Source organism: Phocoena sinus, chromosome 17 (genome assembly GCF_008692025.1).
Source record: "Phocoena sinus isolate mPhoSin1 chromosome 17, mPhoSin1.pri, whole genome shotgun sequence".
NCBI classification, from domain to species: domain Eukaryota; kingdom Metazoa; phylum Chordata; class Mammalia; order Artiodactyla; family Phocoenidae; genus Phocoena; species Phocoena sinus.
The window spans coordinates 63571256-63591963 of NC_045779.1; the positions used below are offsets into that span (position 1 = coordinate 63571256).

The window sequence follows — 20708 nt, forward strand, 5'->3', positions numbered from 1 at the left end:
GACCGGCTGTCCAGGGCTCATCTTGTGAGCCCACCTCTTTTCAGCCTGTATTTGTTGGTTTGAGCAAAGAGTGATGGGAATCTAAGGCTTCCATTCACACTGGTCAGGAAAAGTGATTTGGCTCAATCATCAGAATAGCTCTTTAAACCAGTGGTCTCCAAAGTGAGGTGCTGGAAGGAAAAAAAAAAGAAAACTTTCATTGATCTCTCTATTAAAGAGTAAGAAGTAAAGAAATCATCTATGAGGCTTCTGGCAGGAAATAATCTTGTGTAGTTCAATTGAAGGGACTACTCAGACAGGTGTGGGCGGGGTTAAGGGAACACAAAAGATGCTGAGGCCCCCAGAGATGAGCAGCAAGGAAAATTACTTCTCCCAGGTTTGGGGAGGAGCCTTGTGATGGCTGGAGCTGTAAGGAGGGTTTATGTGGAGGAGGGCTGCAGCTTCTGCCAGAGACCAGGGGCCAGTCAGGAGAGAGCAGGCAAGAAGGACCCTGAACTCTTTCTCTTTCTGCTCTGGTCTCTGTCAGCACCTCCCATTGGACAAACCCAACCAGATGCCAACTGGCAAGAGAGTCTGGGGGACGCAGCCATTTGTGGTCAGCCTTCTAGGGTGCTGAGCTAGGCAGAGAAGTGGAGAATGGATCTTCGGGGACAAGCAGAGAACAACCAGCACAAAAACTTTACAAATGTTTAATGTCTGGATTGACAGTGGTCCCATCAGATGTCAGTCAGTACCCAAGGCACCTTGGCCTCAGTGGGGAGCGGAGGCCAGTGGTACCCAAAGTTGATCGTTCGTTTTCAGTGTACTGTGACATATTGTAACTTCTGTATGCCTGACTAAATGGACTTATGGATTACAGTATCTAGTTTTAAATAAACAGAATCTCACAAAATGGACAAATGCTTTAAGAAGTTTCCTAGTTTCTCGCAAAGAAACAGCAGAATGACGATACTACTATTGCAGATGCAAAGGAACAGAAAAATGTGAGCACTAATACGGCTCTTCGCTGGCTGCGTCAGCTTAACGATAAGCTAATGAGATCTGACTAAAAATTGGCCAGAAAGTTCATAATGATCACAACTATTTGAAATATCGATTTATGTCCATTATTACTAATGATGACTGTCCTCCTATGTGTGCATTATGCTTCGAAATATTAGTTAATCATAGTAGTGCCTGCCAATACTTCATAGATAGATAAGTAAATACATATATATTGGGTTTATGCTTAAAAAATGTTTATTGATGGGATGGTTGGAGACCACTGGTTTTAAACAATAAGCAAAGGCTAGAATTATGGGGGTCATTGATTTAGTTATTATGTTTCTCTTTAGAGGCAGTGAAGGCTACATGGTTTTTCTGCCTAGAGCACATATGCAAAAAGAAAAAAAAAAGATAGTGGGCTTGTGAATAATAATAACAAATGTTTATGTAAAGCTTATTATGTGTTAAGCACTGCTCTAACCACACAAAAGTTATTAATCATGTAAAATGCAGCAACTCAGGGGCTTCCCTGGTGGTGCAGTGGTTGAGAGTCCGCTTGCCGATACAAGGGACACGGGTTCGTGCCCCGGTCCGGGAGGATCCCACATGCCGCGGAGCGGCTGGGCCCATGAGCCGTGGCCACTGAGCCTGCGTGTCTGGAACCTGTGCTCCGCAACGGGAGAGGCCACAACAGTGAGAGGTCCGCGTATCGCCAAAAAAAAAAAAAAAATGCTGCAACTCAATTACTCCTCACAACAATTCCATGATGTAGGTACTGTCATTATCCCCATTTTACAGATAAGGGGACTGAGGCAGGTCAAGGTTTAGTACAGTGCCCGGTACAGCCAGGAGGAGGCAGGGCAGGGTTCAAACTCAGGCAGTTTGGCTTCAGATTCTTTGCTCACTATGCCTTGCTGCCTCTCTGAAGGAAGTAGGGGCTCCTTGGAGTAATTTTGAAATTAAGAAAAAATGAAATTGCAAAGTAAAATTAAAATAATTGAATACAAGTTTAAAAAGTACAAAGAAAGGGGAGTCACTCAAGTACTCTTATGTGGGTTAAGAGTGACTGTTTCCTTGCACTCTTTGGCACCTGCCAAACGTTATTTCTCAGGATGTGGTAGCTGGCTAACTGCCTCTTGTAGCCACTAGATTCCGCTCTCCCTCTGGCTTTTCTCCCTTGCCCTCTGAAGCCTTCCTCTAGACTTTCCTTGCCTTTGTTCTCTTTCTAGGAGCTTGTATTTATTAGTCAGGGTTCTCCAGAGGCATAGAACCAATAGGATGTCTCTTTCTCTCTCTCTCTCTCCATCTCTGTAAAGATATATATAGTACCCCCCTCCCCCAGATATAGATATATAGATGTTGCAGGAAAGGGACACCTTCCAGGCCCCGAGAGTGGGCTCTTGTCTAACACTCGGAAATGAATTGTCTGAGGAGACACATGTGCTGACAAAGCAAGAGACTTTATTGGGAAGGGGCGCCCGGGTGGAGAGCAGGAGAGTAAGGGAACCCAGGAGAACTGCTCTGCCACGTGGCTTGCAGTCTCGGGTTTTATGGGAATGGGGTTAGTTTCCAGGTTGTCTCTGGCCAGTCATTCTGACTCAGGGTCCTTCCTGGTGGCGCTTGCATCACTCAGCCAAGATGGATTCCACCGAGGAGGATTCTGGGAGGTTGGGAGGACATGTGGACTGGTGTCTCCTCTCTCCTTGAGACCTTTCCCATTGATGGTAGCTTGTTAGTTCTGCGTTCCTTACCAGGACCTCCTGTTGTAAGATGACTCATGCAAGTGGCTACTATCTTGCCTGGCCAGGGCGGGCGGCTTCGGTCAGTGTTTACCCTAACATAGAGATAGATTTTATTCTTTAAAATAAAATATTTTGTTCTTTACAATCTATCTATAGAATTTATTTATTTTAAGGAATTGGCTCATGCAGTCGTGGTGGCGTTGGCAAGTCCACACTATGCAGGGTAGGCCGGCAGGCTGGAGACGGAGAGAAGAGCTGATGCTGCAGTTTCGAGTCTGGAGGCAGGATTCCTTCCTTGGGGGCGGAGTGGGGGGCGGGCGTAGGCTTTTCCTCTTGAGGCCTTCAACTGATTGGATGAGGCCCATCCACACGGTGGAGGGTGATTTTCTTTACTCAGGGTCTACTGATTTAAATGTTAATCATGGGCTTCCCTGGTGGCGCAGTGGTTGAGAGTCCGCCTGCCGATGCAGGGGATGCGGGTTCGTGCCCCGGTCCGGGAAGATCCTACATGCCACGGAGCGGCTGGGCCCGTGAGCCATGGCCGCTGAGCCTGCGTGTCCGGAGCCTTTGCTCCGCAACGGGAGAGGCCACAACAGTGAGAGGCCCGCGTACCGCAAAAAAAAAAAAAATGTTGATCACATCTAAAAATTACCTTCACAGCAATATCTAGATTGGTGTTTGACCAAACAAATGAGCACCATGGCCTTGCCACGTTGACACATGAAATTCCCACTACAGGGCTCCTTGAAGAGATTTGGGGTTCATTTGGGCTTCTGTTAGTTTTCTAGAACACTGATGAGGCTCAGGCACTGGGACCGTAGGGAATACAGAGCTTTAGTTCTCTCCAAAAGGGAAATCTGCCCAAACTTCAGTGTTTTGTGTTTTGTTTTCAAGAAACCATTTGAAACCACCAAATGGGCTTGGGTGGTAAGTCTTGGTCTCTGGTTCTTAAGCCACAGTCCCTGGCTCCCAGATTTCAGAGGAGGAGCCCCTGTTCATACTGATTCAGGAAGAGCATATAGTAGACTTGTGTCTGATGCTGCACTGTTGTCTTTCTCAGAAGCACAAACTCAGTCCTTCCTCTCTGAATTCCTCTGGTACTTTGTCCCTCACTAGGGCATTCGGAACTTTGGATCGTATGTTGTGGTTGACGTCCACTCTCTTGCCCGCCTGGGGACCAGGTCGATAAAGTTATCTGAGAGCAAGTGCTGAGTTCACACTTCCGAATGGCTGTTCCGGTGCCCGGGACATTGCTGCTTCATAAACATGCCTCAAACATTGGCGAGAATTTGAAATGCCAATTCTCTGTGATGCTTCTTGGGTACAAACATGATTGGCGTCAGCCTCAATGAAGCCCATGTAGAACAGGAGGGAGGCAACTTTACACCTGTCCCTGACAGGCAGAGCCCTCCTGTCCAGTTTTTGCAGGTCCGCGTATCAGGGCGGCCAAGATAACTTGCTGCTGATTTAGGCTGTGGCTTTTATTTGCAGACAGATCGTCACTCAGCATGGGATGGGGGACATGCAGCAGAAGGATCAGAGGGAATTTGTCTGAAGGGGCAGAGCTAGAGTGTCTGTCTGATGCACTGTCCTGGCTTCCTGTATGGCTGTAGCAAGTTACCACAAATTTAGTGGCTTAATACAAATTCATTAGAAGGTCAGAAGTCTGGCACAGGTCTCACTGGGCCAAGGTCAAGGTGTCAGCAGGGCAAGGTTCCCTTATGTAGGCTCTAGGGGTTGATGGTTTCCTTGCCTTTTCCAGATTATAGACTTCGATATCATTGCTTGTCTCTTTGGGGAGCCATTATTCTGCCCACCATAGCAGCCTTATGATTTCCATTTTAAAAAAAGGTATTAGTGTAAGATATGATTTTTTTTTTTTTTTTTGCGGTACGCGGGCCTCTCACTGCTGTGGCCTCTCCTGTTGTGGAGCACAGGCTCCGGACACGCAGGCTCAGCAGCCATGGCTCACGGGCCCAGCGGCTCCGCGGCATGTGGGATCTTCCCGGACCAGGGCACGAACCCACGTCCCCTGCATCGGCAGGCGGACTGTCAACCACTGCGCCACCAGGGAAGCCCCTAAGATATGATTTTTAATGGAAAGGTATAAAAATTTCACTAACTTTAACAATGTTAGTTTTTTTTAGAGAATTTGAGATATATTTATGTTTACTAAATTTATAAGTTATTAATTTACTTGGGAATGTTTTGCTTATTAGGGTTGAAGCTTCTTTGAGCAGGTATTTAAAGTACTTATTTTTAAAAAAAGCAAATGCATTAGAGTTATAATTGCAGCTTTAAAATGTTTAAAGGAACTTTTATTGTTTGTAAAAGGGACTTGTTTAGTCTGTCCAATGTGAGTTTATCAAACAGTAATAAAAGGCCCTCTTATTTCGTATGAAAATTTACTAGACTCGTAAAGGTTTAGTTGAACTTAAAAGAAACTTTAATGAACACGAGGTTTCCACATTTGTTACTTTTTCAACTACCATTAATTTTTAACCAAGACACTATAAATAGTTGTATGCATGTAAGCTCAGGCTGATTCTTATTCTAGTCCAGGGTAAGTTTGTGGTCCTGAGACTTTCAAAAGCATTTTATGAATCTGTGTGTGGGTTTCTTCATTGATTCAGCCCAGGCATTGTGCTAGGTACAAATAAGATTACAGTGTAACAAAGTCCATATGCAAAAAAGTGATACAGAAGATGAGATTTTCTCAGTTGGAGGGAGCTTCAGCCAGGAGGTGGTCCTGAGGAGCAATAGATGCTTATCCGACAGAGGGGCTGGGAAAAGCGTTCTAGGCAGGTGGAACGGCCTGCGCAAAGAATGCACGGGATGTGTAGGGAATGGTGAGATTTTGTGATCCTGTTGGGAGTTAAATAGAAAATCTCTATCCTCAGGTGCCTTTTATGTCATTTTCTGATGGAGAGTTAGTGGCAGGATCAGGGCAGGTTCCAGAGTAAATGTGTCGGGGAGGTCTGTCATCCATGGGTTAGTCACTTGAGCATATTATACCCAACTAGGAATGCAGTGCAATTCCTAACCCGATTCTCTTGCTGCTCAGGAAATCATAATTATTAACATTTACTGAGCTCACATTTTATGTGCCCGGCTCCTAGCACTTTACATGTATTAGCTCACTTAACCCTCACAGCCACAGCAATAGATTTATCATCAACAGAGTCGAGGAAACGGACACAGAGAAGGGTGTTAAGTAAGGTGACAAAAGTTACACTACAGGTAAGTGACAGGACCACGATCTGAACCTTGCACAAGCCGTTTCCTCTTTCTGGCATGCTCGTGCCCTCATCCTCTGAGGCTGGCTCCTTCTCACCTTTCAACATCACTTCCTCAGAGAGCTCCCCCTACCCCCAACCCACCTTGTTATTCTGCATCTCAGTCCCTTGTTTATTCCCTTCATAGCACTTATTACAAATTAAATTCATCCCCTACTTGTTTTTTTCTTTCCCACTAGAATCTAAATTCCATTAGGATAGAGACCCCATCTGTCTCGTTCACCATCCTATACCCAGTGCCTTGCACAGTGTAGCATATAGTAGCTGTTCAATAAATGTCTGTTGATGAGTAAATTAATACTGACTTTAAAGTTCATTATTCCCAAAGCATTCTATTATATGAATAGTAAGTAGAAATACCCCATTTGAGCATAATACTGTATTTCTGATTCAGGTTGGTACTCAGCAGCAAGCTTAGTTTTCTATGTATTCCTAGAAAATTTTACAACGATGATAAGTTTCTGGGAGAAGGAATATAACTTTCACTCAGCAAAAGATAAACATACTCAGTTCGATAAAAAACCAACTTGAATTGACATGCACCAAAAATGCACCAGTGTGTGTTGTTGGAAAAACATTTATTGCAATTCAGTGTCAAAAAATTTTTACAAAAATACGCCACCGTCTGGTACAAACAACTATAAAAAAAGAAATCGGTTCATCATGCAAGAAAAGAGTGCAAATAATTTATACAGAAAGACTCAGCTCACACAATATTAAATAAACATCTTTGCATGTAATTGGTCTAACCTTAAACTTTTAGTTAAAATGTTCAATCCCCTATTGTATTTTTAATTAAAAAAGTACTTTAAAGCTTCTAAAGCTTAGGATATGGACTTTAATATACACCCCCTCTGGCTAGGGTGATTGGCACTTGGTAGAATAAAGATGGCGCCAAGTGTTCTCAAGTGTAGAGCACTGCTTGGAGCCTTCTGTTTAACAGACTTGTGTATCATTAATTAAACAAACATTTCTATACTCAAAGACAGAAAAAGTCATGTTCAAACTCCAGAAGTAATGTTGTAGCAGATGGAGTTTCAAGAAGTTCAGAGTTTTGAAGCAGCCATCCATTTTTGGCCAGACGGAGCAGGGCCTGAGTTTTGAGAGATCTCTCAGAAAGCTTTGTTTGCTGAGTTCAAGGACACTTTGAAAAATGTCTAGCAGACAAAGTCATGAATATCGTGGTCCCTTGCTCCTTGCTGCCTCATGGAACAACCCCCCTTTGCTTGTGAGGTTTAGCAGAGAGTGATCTTCCACTGGGTGGAAGCTTATTGGATCTCACAGCAGGTACCAGGGAGATGGAAGGCATGGATCAGATGTACCTTTTAGTCTAAGGGGAGAGGAAATACCTGCTTGGTTACCATCAGAACCTCGGTTTCTAGAAAGCAAGCCAGCTGCTCAGCCATTATGTGTCTCAGGGGCCACCTTTATAATTAAAATCTAATTATCCAGGGAAAAATAAACTTGTCAAAATATGCTGCTTACTTTGTGGCAAGCAGGTTGTACTCACTAGTATGCCGTACTCACAGCAGAGTCAGAGTCAGTAACAATGTTAAGCAACTCCTTAACTTCTCCAGGAAGAATCAGGGACTTAAAATGTCTTTAACAGTTAACGGCCGGACACTGGACACGAACGTGCCTTCCACAGCGAACGTCTTGAGAAGAATCAGCTTAGGTGTCACGTGTGTCCAGCCACAATAAAAGGTGCTGGGGCAGGGGGTACAAAGTCAAGGCCTCAGAAAGTCCCAAGTTTACGCTCCGGTCCACTGCTGAGCGCCAGGTGGGTTGAGGCATGTCACCTGAATATTCTGGACCCACTACCTCATTTTGAAAGGCAGAAGGAATGCCAGACTCCAGCGTTTCTAACGTCCCTTCCAGCGCTCAAGTCTGGGGGAGGAGTTTCCTTCCTTTGGAAAACCACGAGGGTTGACTCTCCTTAACAAAACGGAGAAGAAAGCATCTACAGAAAACATTGAGTTTAAAGGAATTACGATCTTGTTTGTTGAAGACATCAGGGGCCAGAGATATATCAAAGAGCCCCATCTCTGCGATTGCCTAGAGGTTGAGGGTGTTTCTGAGGTCTGTTTAAACACTAATAGGATTTTAGGCCAGCATCCAGTCAGAGGATGGTTCACAGACTCGGAGAGTTGGAACAAAAAAACACGAAAAACAACAGATGTCAACATAGAAAATGATGATAGAGTTTAGTTTAAAAAAAATTCACACATAAAATTATTACAGTTAAAAAAATTCACACGTAAAATAGCGTGTTTGCATAGCAAGACATAATTGCCCTTCAGCCTGGCAGGAATATATAAACTCAGGTGCCTATTTTATGATAAACATTGTATTGAACACTAAGAATGATATACTTTTGAAATGACTGAACTTCTTGTAAATCACACCACTTGCTTAGACAAATGAAATTCCAAGCTCTTTCTCTTCTCCCGTATAAAAACAACGGAAACAAGGAGCCTCTATTAATTGCAAGCTCCCAAACAGTTTATGAAGAGAGAACTGTGGCAATAAGGCAATACACACTCATTACCTTCCTTCACCATTGCCAAGTAAAGCCTGTTCTTGCCTTGACAGTTTTGCAGCCCATCTAAAATATCAGTATCTCCTCTGAGCCACTTCAATATAAAATGGATCATCACTAAACATAGGTCATCTTACAGCTGACCCTTTTGATCTCAAAACTGGGGATGTTTTCACATTGTAGTTTCTGCTACAATCCTCCCACGTGACTGGTCCATCCACTAAAAGTAACAGCATTGAGTAATAACACTATCTAGTTTAAAATGTCTGGATCTTGTTATAAGTTGAGCCCTCCTAAGCTTCGCATATTCTCCTTTCCTCAAATGCTGTGCCTTCTTAAGACTCTAGGATCGTTGCTCGGAAACCTGTGTGTTGAACCAAAGCATAACACCCCTGTGGCTCGGCTTCCACTGTTCTGGACAAAACTCTTTCCTTCTCTGGAAGTCCAGATTACTTTCATATTTGACATCAATTTTAAATTCTCCTTTACAGAGTTGGGGTGGGGGTAGGTAGGTACAGCAAAGACAGTAGAGCATTCTGTCTCTTCCAGCACTTTCCATTGTCATGTCCCTTCTGGCTTTTAGAACAGCGGTTCTGAGACAGAGATTCTTTGTTTTTGTTTTTTAGGTCACTTTGTCCTGGGAGGGTTTGCCAATAGAAATTCTATAGACAATTAGTGCCCAGGGAACAAGCATTTTCTTTTTAACTCGCTTTACTTATACGTGAGGCTCTGGCCATGCTTCACAGCCACCCAGTGGCACCAACACAGGTGCTCACACCTGCTGTGCTCTTTTTCCCCACTGCCCTCGCACAAACCACAGCATCAAAGACATGCCACTTCTATTCCTTCCCCTCTCCCTCTCCACCTGCCATTTCCTTCCTCATTCTCCTCTTCCAATGAAAGGGAACCACAAATGTTGGTTTCTTCTTTTCTTTTCCTTAAAAATTTTCCTTGACTCTGTCACACACCACCTCCAATTATGCCAGAGGAGATGGGGAGAGCCCCGAGTCACCATCTGGGTAGACATTTCAGAAAACCGTTAAGCCTATCCCTTGTGGTAGGGTCGTTCTGCACAGATGCTCCTGCTGCCTGGGGCACGCTATGCGGTCATGAGCACCACGGACAGTCCAAGTGACACTGGTTCGCCAGTTTCGTGCTGACAGCCAAAGCGGGCAACATTTCTGGGACTGCAAACCTGAAGGTGCCGAGGAGTCTCCGCCTGCTCCTTCAGCATGGAGGGGTGGAGGTCATGAGTTGGGGGGAAGATGTGGAAGGCTATGAACGCCAAAAAATGCCAGAGTCAACAGTTCCAGAGCCCTCACAGCAACGACAGCCCCAGCTCCACTCACATCTTTAAGGAAGCTGAGACCTTTGCGAGAACCTGCCTGAATTATGGAAGACAGAGCTTTTTATTCCATGGTCTGGACCCTGCATTCTCAGTGTGACCTTGACTCGGGGTGGGGGGGGCGAAGAGGTGTTACAGTAGTTTGTGGCCCTCCAAAGCTCAACCTTACCCAACAAGATCTTATTCTTTAGTATTTACTTTTGCTCAGAGTTGAAATAAACAATTTACGTTTTTCTTGTTCAGGGGGGTGGTGATGAAAAAAGATATTAAGAAATCCTGGTGTAGGCACAGACCTTGCAAAGTGAGGAACATCAACTAGTGGTCGAGTTCCCTTCCGGATGCTGGTACTTGGGTTGTGCTTTGAGGGAAGGGCGTGAAGGGGTCCTACATCACTAGTTGGTCCCTTGGCTTGTCTCTGTACATTCTTAACCATCTCTCCCCATTTCAGGTCACCCCAAATTCAACCCCTAAGAATACACTGCTCCTCAATGTAAATGTGAACCAAGTTCCTATTTCTGCTTCACTTATGTGCCAAGGTCATGCTGGGTGGCCACTTTACTTACTAAAAAAACAAAAGAAAGCAAATACAATTGCAGAAATATGTACATTGTTGTAGAAAAGCAAAGTTCTATAAAAAGTAAAAAACAAAAACATCCCCCATTCCCTCCCAGGAATATTGACTCCTTAAGTCCTGAGATTTCCTTCTCCCACATAGTTACCTGCTGGTATTGGCCTAGCAATTTCCCCTGGGGTTTGGAGCAAGTTAAGGATGAACTCATGGTACCTCTGCTCCCTATCTGGCTGGAATGCCAAGCTTTACTTTATCATCCTTACAAGAAGCCCTACCTCAGGTTGACTAAATTTTGGTGTTGCATGTAAAGAAAACTCCTCAACTATCACCCACCAAGAGGAACAGCAGCTGATATGTAAAAACCTGTTTTACAAGCCTTTATCAATACTCTGGCTCCAAACAGTCCCCAGGGATAGGCTTATCCGTGAAGATACCCCAGGAAGCCCAGACAAGCCAAGAAGTTAAACAGGAATAAAGTCTTCACAGCTATTGGGTGACTAATTCCATCTTTTCTGTGACAGGATTTCCTCTTGAACTGTTTTTAATTGGCCTTATGATGATGTCCCGAATGAGCTACAACATGGAAGGAAAAAAGGCATAGATGCTTTGGGGTTGTTCTAGAAAAGAGGCAACCCCGAAGAATGTCCCATTCGTCTAAAAAGGAAGCCTGAAGCATGATGAGGATTGCCTCCAATATCTCTTCCTGTTTTAAATCACTTTTTATATGATGAAGAAACAAGAAAAACAGAGACTGCCTACTGGACCACGCGCTTTGTCAGAGCGAGTATTGTAGCTTTCCGAGGTAGACTATTGTGTGGTATCTTCAGAAGATAAGGCCCTATACCCATGCGGGTTTAAGATGAGTGGTGCTTCCTTTGCCTTTTCAAAACAAACTCCAGATCAAAACCCAAAGCCCAGGGATTTCTCATATGTAGTTTTTCTTCTTTTTTTTTTTTCCAACACATTTTTCACATTGTAAACAAAGAGCATTCTATCCTGTATTTGAGTTTTGCCCCTTTCTCCCACATCTCTAGGGAACTATAAAGGAGTCTCAGTGAACGTCAAGAGAATTCCATTTTCACCGATGAAACAGAATTCCTGCCTCATAGTCTTGCTGGCAAATCATTAGGAAAAATAGTTTATTTACAGTATTTCTGCTTTTCCATACCAATTCTAATGAGAAGTCCATATGCTTAAATTCCCAGCCAGCAACTGCATCTCTCCCCTCCAACGTCCTCTCAATGGCTTATCGCAGAATTTTTGAGCCAATGTCTAAAATGTACACTATTTACAAATGAAGCGTCCAAACTCTGTATTTCCAACCATCCAGTCAGCAGGGGGACCCTTCTGAAGTGTTGTCATGTGCTGGGATTCAGAACTTGAACAAGTTGATAAAGTCCTGGGGTGAAAGTGAAACGGAGCAGCTCTCTGGGTTATTGGCTGTGCACGGGTGATCGGTGCCCTAGAAAGGAACATCGTGGTTAGGTGGGCATTCTCGGCAGCATCTCATTGGCTTGTAGCACCCTAAGTAAGGCATTGCCCAACCTCAAAACAACATTCCTCTGTCAAGAATGCCCTGTGTTATGGAAAAACTAAAGAGCTGCGTGCGCGCGCACAGACACGCGTGCACAGAGCGATGGGGGAGTTTGGGGGGGGCTTGCAGGAAAAAATAAACACGGGGGTGAAGGAAACGAAGGTCTTTGAAAGTTTCTCTCCCCAGGGGCTGAATCAGTTTTACCTTCACCTTCAGCTGGGGGCTACAACAGTGAAGAGCAGGAAAGCATTTGGCGACACAGTGCTAGTGCCATTGGCTCTTAGGGGCTGGGCTGGGGATGTGTGGCAACGACCTCCAAGACATATACCTTCCAGGAAAGAATATGGCAGTGTCTGCAAAGCTGAAGGGTGTCTCCATACTGCTCTTTCCGTGGGTAACAGCGCACAAGTTTAAAATACATCTTCTTCCAATCCAGCTGTCCTTTATCTGACAAAATTAATCGCCTGCGGATCTAAATATCAAACAAATAAAAGTAGTTCTGAAAAGTTCTGCTCCTGCCTCCTTTCCACCTTTTTCATCTATACCCTGGCAACAGCTAGGGAAAAAGTAGCAAAGATATAAAGAAGTTGCTTCTGAGCTCTACCTAGTGAAGGAAACAATAGCTTTTAACCAGTCTTTAAAAGAAACAGGTGGCCAATGACGCCTGACTGGTGACCTGTACTAAATTGCATTTGGATGGTCTTGAAAGTTTAGGTGATCTCAATAAACCACTTCAATCTTTTCTTTGCTGTAGACTTGAGTGATTATTTCCAGGGAGATGCAGTGACTGCTTGGCACCATGGCTCTATTTTATATCGAAATATTAGTGGTTTCGTGAACAGCACTTGTTGAGCTCACACTTCTATGTAAAGAAGTTGGAAAAAAAATCTGAGGCAGCGTGCGGAGGGGAAAGAGGCCTAGACTGGTGTCAGAAGGCCCAAATTCAAATTCAAGGCCAGTTTCCTCACCTAGAGAGCGCTCCACTCATTTGGATATGTCACTTAGCCACTTGTGGCCTTAGTCTCTCCATCTGTTTGAAGTGGGCATAATGATATCTACCCTTCCCTGGGTCATTAACACAAAATGAAATAACATCAGTAAAAGTCCTTTAGCTGTAAAATCTCATAAAAATGTAAGTTATTTTGTTAGAGAAAAGAAGGACTGGTGCCAATTTATGAATTTTTTTTGGAGCAAGTTGTAACATGGGACTAGGTTAAGAATATAAGGTTTTTTTTTTCCCTATTGAAACACATAAACAAAATCTCACAGATATTATTTAGAAACTCCTTGAACTGTTTTCTAGTCAAACCAGGGAGCCCTGGAGAGTGGGTTTGAGAAGGATGCCAAGGCAGCTTGAGGGGGGGCGGGCAGAGAGGAAGAGAAGGAAGAACAGCCACTGGGCTGCACTGACCTGCCGCTCGGAGAAGTGGTACTGGCAGAGCTTCTTCCATAAGAGCCGGTCCTCGCTGAGCACGTGCAGGTCAGGGGCTGCCTGGCCCAGGCTGACCAGGTCTCGCCCGTCGCTCAGCCTTTGCATAATGTTCAGTTGTAAGCACAAAGGCAGGTCAGTGAAGGTGAGGCCTTTGAAGGCAGGCTGTGGGGAGAAGGGTTATGTTAAGTTGCAGGGCAGAGAGTAGCTATGCACCAGGTGACACCAAGGATGCAGCTGTCCCCTCAGCCTCCAGCCTCAAGGTGGTTTATTGATCAGAGATCAAAGCAGCAGTTCTCTCTACTCTTAAGTACAGACACAGGACCCATGACCGAGACCCGCAAAGAACAGCCTGGAGCGGCTCCAGCAGATGGTGCCAGAGGAATTTTCCTAAGTTGCACAAGGCTTTTTTTTTTTTTGCGTGCATTATGAAATGATCACCACGATAAGTCTAGTAACCATGTGTCCCCATATAAAGTGATTACAGTTTTATTGGCCGTATTCTTTATATTGTATATTACAGCCCCAATGGCTCATTTATTTTATACCTGGAGGTCTGAATCCCCTTCATCTATTTACACTTTTTCTCTGAAAGATTCCCCTAATAGCGCACGTTGGATTCCTGTGCTTCACTCAATTACAATATTCGCTACCTTCCCAAAGGACTCACTACCCTGGACAGAGCACCTCCAGCCTCAGGTCTCACTGCCCACCTCCTTGTGACCACTGATCTCCCCAAGTAGGTTTTCTCACCGGCCCCCAAACACGCTGCCCACAAGGCCCTCACTCTGCCCGGGCCTCCGCTTGTCCACATGTGACTCTTCTTCACATCCAGTTCAAACTCACTTCCTCTGAAAGGCCTTTTCTGCTTTGGTGACTCCCTCAGGCCTTAGCCACTGCATCTTCCTAGAATTCCTAGGATCTCTTTCAGGTGCCTTTTGCAACAACTTCCTTATTGTCATGTCACGTAACCCATCTGCAGAAGGAAGCTTGAATGGAACACTCCTGCTAGGATCTAAGCTCCACGGAGGCAGAAATTTTTGTGTTTTTTCGTTGCTATGTCTAGAAGAGTCTAGAAGTGTGCTAGCATATAGTAGGCACTCAATAAATATATGTGGAATGATAAAAGTCAAATAATTCAATAGGTACAAACAGCAACAACAGAAAGACTCTATACTGGTGTGTGTGTGTGCGTGTGTGTGTGTGTGTGTGTGTGTGTGTACACATGTGTATGCACGCTTTGGGAATGGCTGGTCAAGAACCTTTCAGCCTAAGATCCATCATCCATTTAGCGTCTCTATTCAAACCTAGGGCTGTACGGGACATTTTGATAACTATTAGTCTGTGGAGAACATACTGGCAGTTAATCATGAGCTTCTGCAGAAGTTGCTTCTACATATCCTTGAATTTATATTTAAGCCCTTTAATGTTTAAATTCTGATGAGCTCATGTTGTTCCACCCAGACCCAGATCCTCGAAGGCAAGGTCTAAGCTTGTATCCCTTGCAGACTAGCCCAGCACAAAACCCCTCTCCTGAGTACCTATTATGCCTGGCACCGGAGCTGCTGCAATGGGCGAGAGACCCAGAAATATAGGCAAGTCATTAGAGAACAAAGGTTAAATGCCATCAAGGATGTAAGCGCCAAGTGCTATGGGAACAATCTGTACAGAAGGTCCTCAGTAGTATTCGTTGCTATTTCTTGAACAGCAACTGGCTGCTGCCATCTGGATAAGAAGTCAGCTCAAATCGCTCGAGACCATGGTTCTTTGTCCTTCCCATGCTAGTCCTGGGTGAGCTCTTGAATTTGAACTACTGACATTTTTAGCTCAGTGTTCTATCACCTCTGGAGGTCACACAAAAAAAACACAAAAAAACAAAACAGGATGAAGAAACCCTTCCTTAGCTGAGGGGAAAATATCCTGGGAATGAGTACTGAGTTCCCTCCTCGAAATTTTAGGGAACTGAACTCTGTACGAGGCACATCAAGGCTGGAACACACAGGATTCCAGGCGGACACACAGTCTCAGCAATTCCCTCCTGCGTCTCTGCAGAGCAGGACAGGCGTGCAGAGGGAAGGTGGGCAGTGGCAGGGCGGCTTGGGAAGTTGGACGATGGAGGAGAATGGGAGGTGGCATGGGAGGGACATGGGTTGGACGAGCAGCATCCGGATCCCAAGTGCCCTTGGGAAATCTGGGTCTCAGTTTCCCTGTGTCCAAAATGAACTGGCTTGGTAGAAGTCTCTGAAGATCCTTTCCAGCTCCAGCAATCTCAGACTTGGAGTAGCTTCAGCCTCCTAATTCGTGAGAAGTGTCTGTGACTTGACAATTTATATGGTTCAGGCTGCTGGGCTGAACTTTCAATTGTTTGCAAAATTCAGGACTTTGCCGGACTGCAGAAGGTCCTAGACCTATTTGTCATTTATCATCTGCTGCTGATCGTATGAGCCAATAAAACTGCCATGAGATTTTCTTTTTGTTTCCAGCACTTCAAAGCATCTACTTTTTTGGTTAAAACTCCCAGGCCAATTATTACATGAACTTCTATTAAAGTCCACTTGGCAGAATTCACTCTCAGATTTTCAAACCTGAACTTTTCCAAAATCCTTGCCCAGACCCCATGCTGTGTCCTTACTCCTGGTAAATGATTAACTGCTTGCATGCCTTCTTCTATTTGAATATAAACATATAAAAGAAAAAGAAGTTAGTCGTGCTCCCCCTATCAAGTGTTTTGCTGAAAATCTTTTTATATTCATCCTGCCCACCCCCCCCATGCTTCCAGACTCTCTGCCTTGTTCACAGGACACTATGATTCTATTTGCTTTTTTTCCCCTACAAGCCAGTTCTCTTAGTTTTTTTCTCCCTTCATTCTTTATTATATAAATTATTTTTGCCAATAAAAATTGGCTCCATAGAATTAGATAGGAAATTTTGAAGGAAAACAAGATTATCTGCTGGGAAAATACTGATAGAACTTTGGCAAATAGAAAGCAATTACTGTAAATGTCACCTTAACATTTTCACGTAATAACATACTTCTCTTTGGTCCAAACTGTTAAAAAGTAAGTTTTAAAATACAGTCCAGACTGAAGTAATTAAGTTCCTTCTCTCTCTATCTTTCCTTCCAGCATGGCTCTCAAAATATTGTAGCTCAGAGCCGAGGAGGGCTGGGAAGGAGGGCGTGAGGGAGTGGAGTGTCATGGGTAAAAGTATAGCCTCTGCAGACAGGCCTGGGTTCAACCCACATCTTATTGGTGGGGAGGGCCCAGCCAGATTGTTCTTAACCACTCAGTGTGCTTTTTCTCATGAGACAATGCCTGGAAGTACCAAGCACAGTGGCCAGTAAATATTAGCTATTATGATGACTCCTACTTACAATTAGTCACTAGATGAGTTAATGAATACATTAGAGGACTTAGAAGAGTGTCTGCCACAGAGTGAGCCCTTCATAATAATAACAGCTGACGCATTTACAATACTTACTATGTGTCAGGCACTGTTCTGAGTGCTTTCTATATATTACCTGATTAAATCTCACACCAGGGCATTGAGATAGGCACGACTGCCTCCATTTTCCAAATGAGGAAATTGAGGCACAGAGAATTCAAATCACTAGTCCCAGATCCTGCAGTTGGTCAATTTTCATGCTCAACTGTAAATACAGGGCAATATTTTCCAACTGTATTCCTCTGCACATTGAACAAGTTCTAAGGTAGGTGGTGGGAGGAGTGTCCCCTTCAATCATTTATTTATTCAACTAAAACTTATTGACTGCCATCTGCTCTGGTCCAGGGACAAGGAATAGAGCAGGGAACAAGATGGTGATGTCCTTTCTTTGTGGAGTTTATAAGCCAGTGCAGGAGACAGGAAAGTGAATACACATATGAGATGATTTCAGATCATAATAGCGGCTCTGAAGAAGGTAAGATGATAGTGGCTTCAGTAGACTGGATGGTCAGGGAGGGAGGTGGCTTAAAAACCCCGAGGCAGGACCAAGCTTAGAGCGTGCAGAGAATAGCTAGGCCTGACTGGGGTGCCGTGAGCAGAGGGGAGGGTGAGATGAACTTCAGCGTTTGATCTGTCCTGCATAGGATTTCATTAGATATAAAAGGTTTGCAAAAGGCTGGGTCATTGAATAAATAGTTGGAAGAAAGCTAGATTGAAAAAAAGTCTGGAAACCACTGATGTTAAAAGCTTTGCCGTTTTAAGAATAAGAAGCCCAGGGTTCTGGCCTCAGCTCTGGCCCTGATTGCTGTGTCACTTGGGGAGAGTCACTGGGCTTCTCTGATTCCCCTTTACCCTCACTCCATGAAGAGTTATAGCAACTACAATGGGTACCTCCCAAGAGAGTTTGTAGATCAATAGAGGGGGGCTTTGGGGAAGTAAACCCATGGAAGTGCAAGGTATGTGGGCAGATGTGGCCAAGTGGGGGGCTCCTGTGAGGTGGACAGAGAGAACAGAGGCAAGTTCTGGGCAAGTGTGACCATCTAAATGGGTGTTCCAAGTTGCTGGAGGGAAGATGCCCTTGGGACTAATGGGACTTGCTCATTTATATCGCTGGTTGAGTATCACTGGGGTGTGTGTGTGTGTGTGTGTGTACTGTAGCCTAAGTGACTCTAAGGAAGACACAGAACTCTGAGACTTCCAATTATTTGCTGTTTCAGAGTTAAGGAAAAAAACAACTAAGGCACAGAGAGGTTATTAACAGTAAAGTCAAGGACACTGCATTTTGCAAACTTCATAGAGTGAAATATTTAAAAGAGGTCAAAGAAGTTTTTTCATGTTTCTTTCTCGAGAGACGGGGCAGACCCAAACTTTATCAGCCTGGGTCCCGGAACCACTTAAAACAGCCATGGTCAGTGATTAGATAAGACAGCCAAGTGCTACGTGAGCCGCCTAAGTGTGTGTGTCCATTAGGGAGCCTTGAGCGATTACACCAGCGTCTTTCTCACATTTTTTCTGTGCCTTAGTCCTCTTGCTCACTCTTAAGAGGCCAAGAGCTGGGGGCCAGCTTATGTTTTAAAAGCCGAAAGAAACTACTGGTAGGAGGTTTAGCTGGTAACGTGTGGTTTTTTTTGGTTTGTTTGCCTTGAGTGAGAATTGCTCATGTCTTTTCCCACCTGTATGTTTACAGCCTTTACTCAAAGCTATTCAGTATGTCCATGTGGTCAAGCAGAGGCCCGGGCAGAGTGAGGGCCTTGTGGGCAGCGTGTTTGGGGGATCTCCCCTGCTTGGGGAGATCAGTGGTCACAAGGAGGTGGGCAGTGAGACCCGAGGCTGGAGGTGCTCATGTCTTTTCCTACCTGTATGTTTACAGCCTTTACTCAAAGCCTTCCTTTATCATAACTATTAATAATTGGAACTAGAGTTTTAAAAGGCTGGTGCCAGTTCTCCAAGCCACTGCCATCACAGCGCTGTTGTATACGAGGCAGCATCCTAACGCCATAAACAAACTCGTACTTTAAGAGGAAATGGGCAGAAATCTCCAGATCCCACTAGAGATTTCAGTGAAGTAGCCTACATCGGCCCCAAGGTCAAGTTTCTAGCTTTCCCAGCGTGTTTCCATTGGCTGTCGTCGTTCACATACTCTGATCCCGCGCTGCCAGGTTCTTCTCCCCACACCCCCTTTATCGGAAGGTCCCCCAGCCCACCCTCAGCACCCAATGGAAAGCATCCAATCAGAACTGTCCAGGCTTTTCCATCACCAGAGAGGGTTTAAAGTCCTGGCGAGGCTGCCCAGCACCCCAGCAGAGGAACCAACTGCAGCCGTTCCTGCTGGGAGGAGGCTGGGGTGCTCCAGCTTACCCTGGTGATTTGGATGTTGTTCAGCTGCTGTTGCCAGTGTAGAATGGTCTCCATTCGATACACCCACATGTTAATGTTCCCGACCAGCACAGACTTGCCGACTCTTTGGACCAGTGTACATAAGGACGTGTAGAGGGTCTGGAGTAGTTCCCTTATTAGTCTGATGTTTTGTTGGTCTTCCAGGACTTGAGTGGGGAAGAAAAAAAAGTAGTTAACGTTTATGAGACTAGAACACTCCATAGTTCACAAGTGGTTCTTTCTTCTTCTCTCCTCTGCTCGTGTTACCTGGGTACACCCACTGGGGATATGGTTTTCTTTCTCACTGGTGTTTATTCTACACTTGGCCAAGCTTCTGCACTCGAGGTTATTGGGTAGAGTTTCCATTATCTAGGTCCCTCTTTGTTCTCTTCTCCCCGTTTTCTACAAAGACTCTTTCTCTTTTCATTGTCCTGCCAGCACCAATAGCTCACCTGATCTGAAAGCAGCTGCTTTTGCCCAGGAGTGATGTCTCTTTTAGATGATCAGTGGCAGAAGCACAGGTCTGGGGGTCAGGAGCTTGGATTCTCATCCAGTCTGGCTCACTCTTTGTGTGATTATGGATAAATCACTCTTTCTCCCGTATACACAATGAGTCAGTTGAGCCAGAGACGTAAAGTTCTTTCTAGCTCAGAGAGTCTATGGATCTATTCTGCCTTGTACACAGCTCAATTTTCTAGGAATTTGGAATCTAGAGGTTCAGTAGCCAAGGTTGGGACACGTGCCTACACCAAGAAGCTTGAGAGGCTTAGAGCAGGACAAATGGATGATCCCAACACAAGGACGGGAGGGTGATGGTCTCACCCTTTGTCATGGGCATGAATGGCCCTCCTTTCTAAACTGGAATCCAGCACCCCTGAAATGCATCTGGAGTCATTCATTTCCATCTGCTTACATTCCCTTAAATCCAGTGACATGTCCACTGCATTGGAAAATCCATCTGTCCGGCCCCAGGCCTATAAAAAGGGGTGAGAGAGTGAGAGAGAGAGCTCACCTTTCAGTACCACTTTTTCCAAAATGTTCATGAAGTTCTTTTGGGCAATGCCACTCAGGGATGTGAGCTGTGACTTTGCTATCAGTTCCAACAGCTGTGGATAAAAATAGAAGTTGCCAGGCTTAGACTACAGAGATATTTTTCTCCTCTAATCTTCACTTTTGAGTCACATGACACGTAGATACAGACTGACGGGGAGAGATAAATGGCAGGCAGGGCCACAATGCAATAAAAAGCAGATGCTCTGAGTAGAAGACAAATGGGGGTAATTCAAAACCTAGGCATCAGGCTGAATATTTAATTGCTTTTTTTCTTTTAAATATAAAGAGGTTGGCTTCAGCCAGGGCTAATTCATTCTACTTGTCCTACTTCAGCAAGTGAAGCTGAGGTTCTCCAAAGGGAACAAAACCTCCTGTGACCTGTGATGTTGGAGTTG

The 20708-nt window shown here is 44.7% G+C and overlaps 2 protein-coding genes across 4 annotated transcripts in view; one reads left to right on the plus strand and one right to left on the minus strand.

The window, feature by feature from the left end:
* WDYHV1 (WDYHV motif containing 1) overlaps window positions 1-20708 on the plus strand; it is an 80152-nt gene that overhangs the window by 53758 nt on the left and 5686 nt on the right. The window contains exon 6 of one of the 2 annotated variants that reach the window (XM_032609429.1): window positions 10999-12753. The exons of the other annotated variant lie outside the window; for it this stretch is intronic. Coding sequence (XP_032465320.1) covers window positions 10999-11078 — 80 coding nt within the window. The 3' untranslated portion in view covers window positions 11079-12753. Of the gene's footprint in view, window positions 1-10998; window positions 12754-20708 lie in introns of those variants that run through there. 2 annotated transcript variants of the gene reach the window in all.
* Window positions 6582-20708, minus strand: part of FBXO32 (F-box protein 32) — a 34716-nt gene continuing 20589 nt past the window's right edge. Inside the window, exons 5-9 of one of the 2 annotated variants that reach the window (XM_032609426.1) lie at window positions 20273-20366; window positions 19243-19427; window positions 13423-13605; window positions 12340-12483; window positions 6582-11939 (exon numbers count right to left, since the gene is read on the minus strand). In XM_032609426.1, the coding sequence (XP_032465317.1) occupies window positions 11850-11939; window positions 12340-12483; window positions 13423-13605; window positions 19243-19427; window positions 20273-20366 (696 nt within the window). In that variant the 3' untranslated portion in view covers window positions 6582-11849. The remainder of the gene's footprint in view (window positions 11940-12339; window positions 12484-13422; window positions 13606-19242; window positions 19428-20272; window positions 20367-20708) is intronic. The other variant, XM_032609425.1, reaches the window with a different exon arrangement.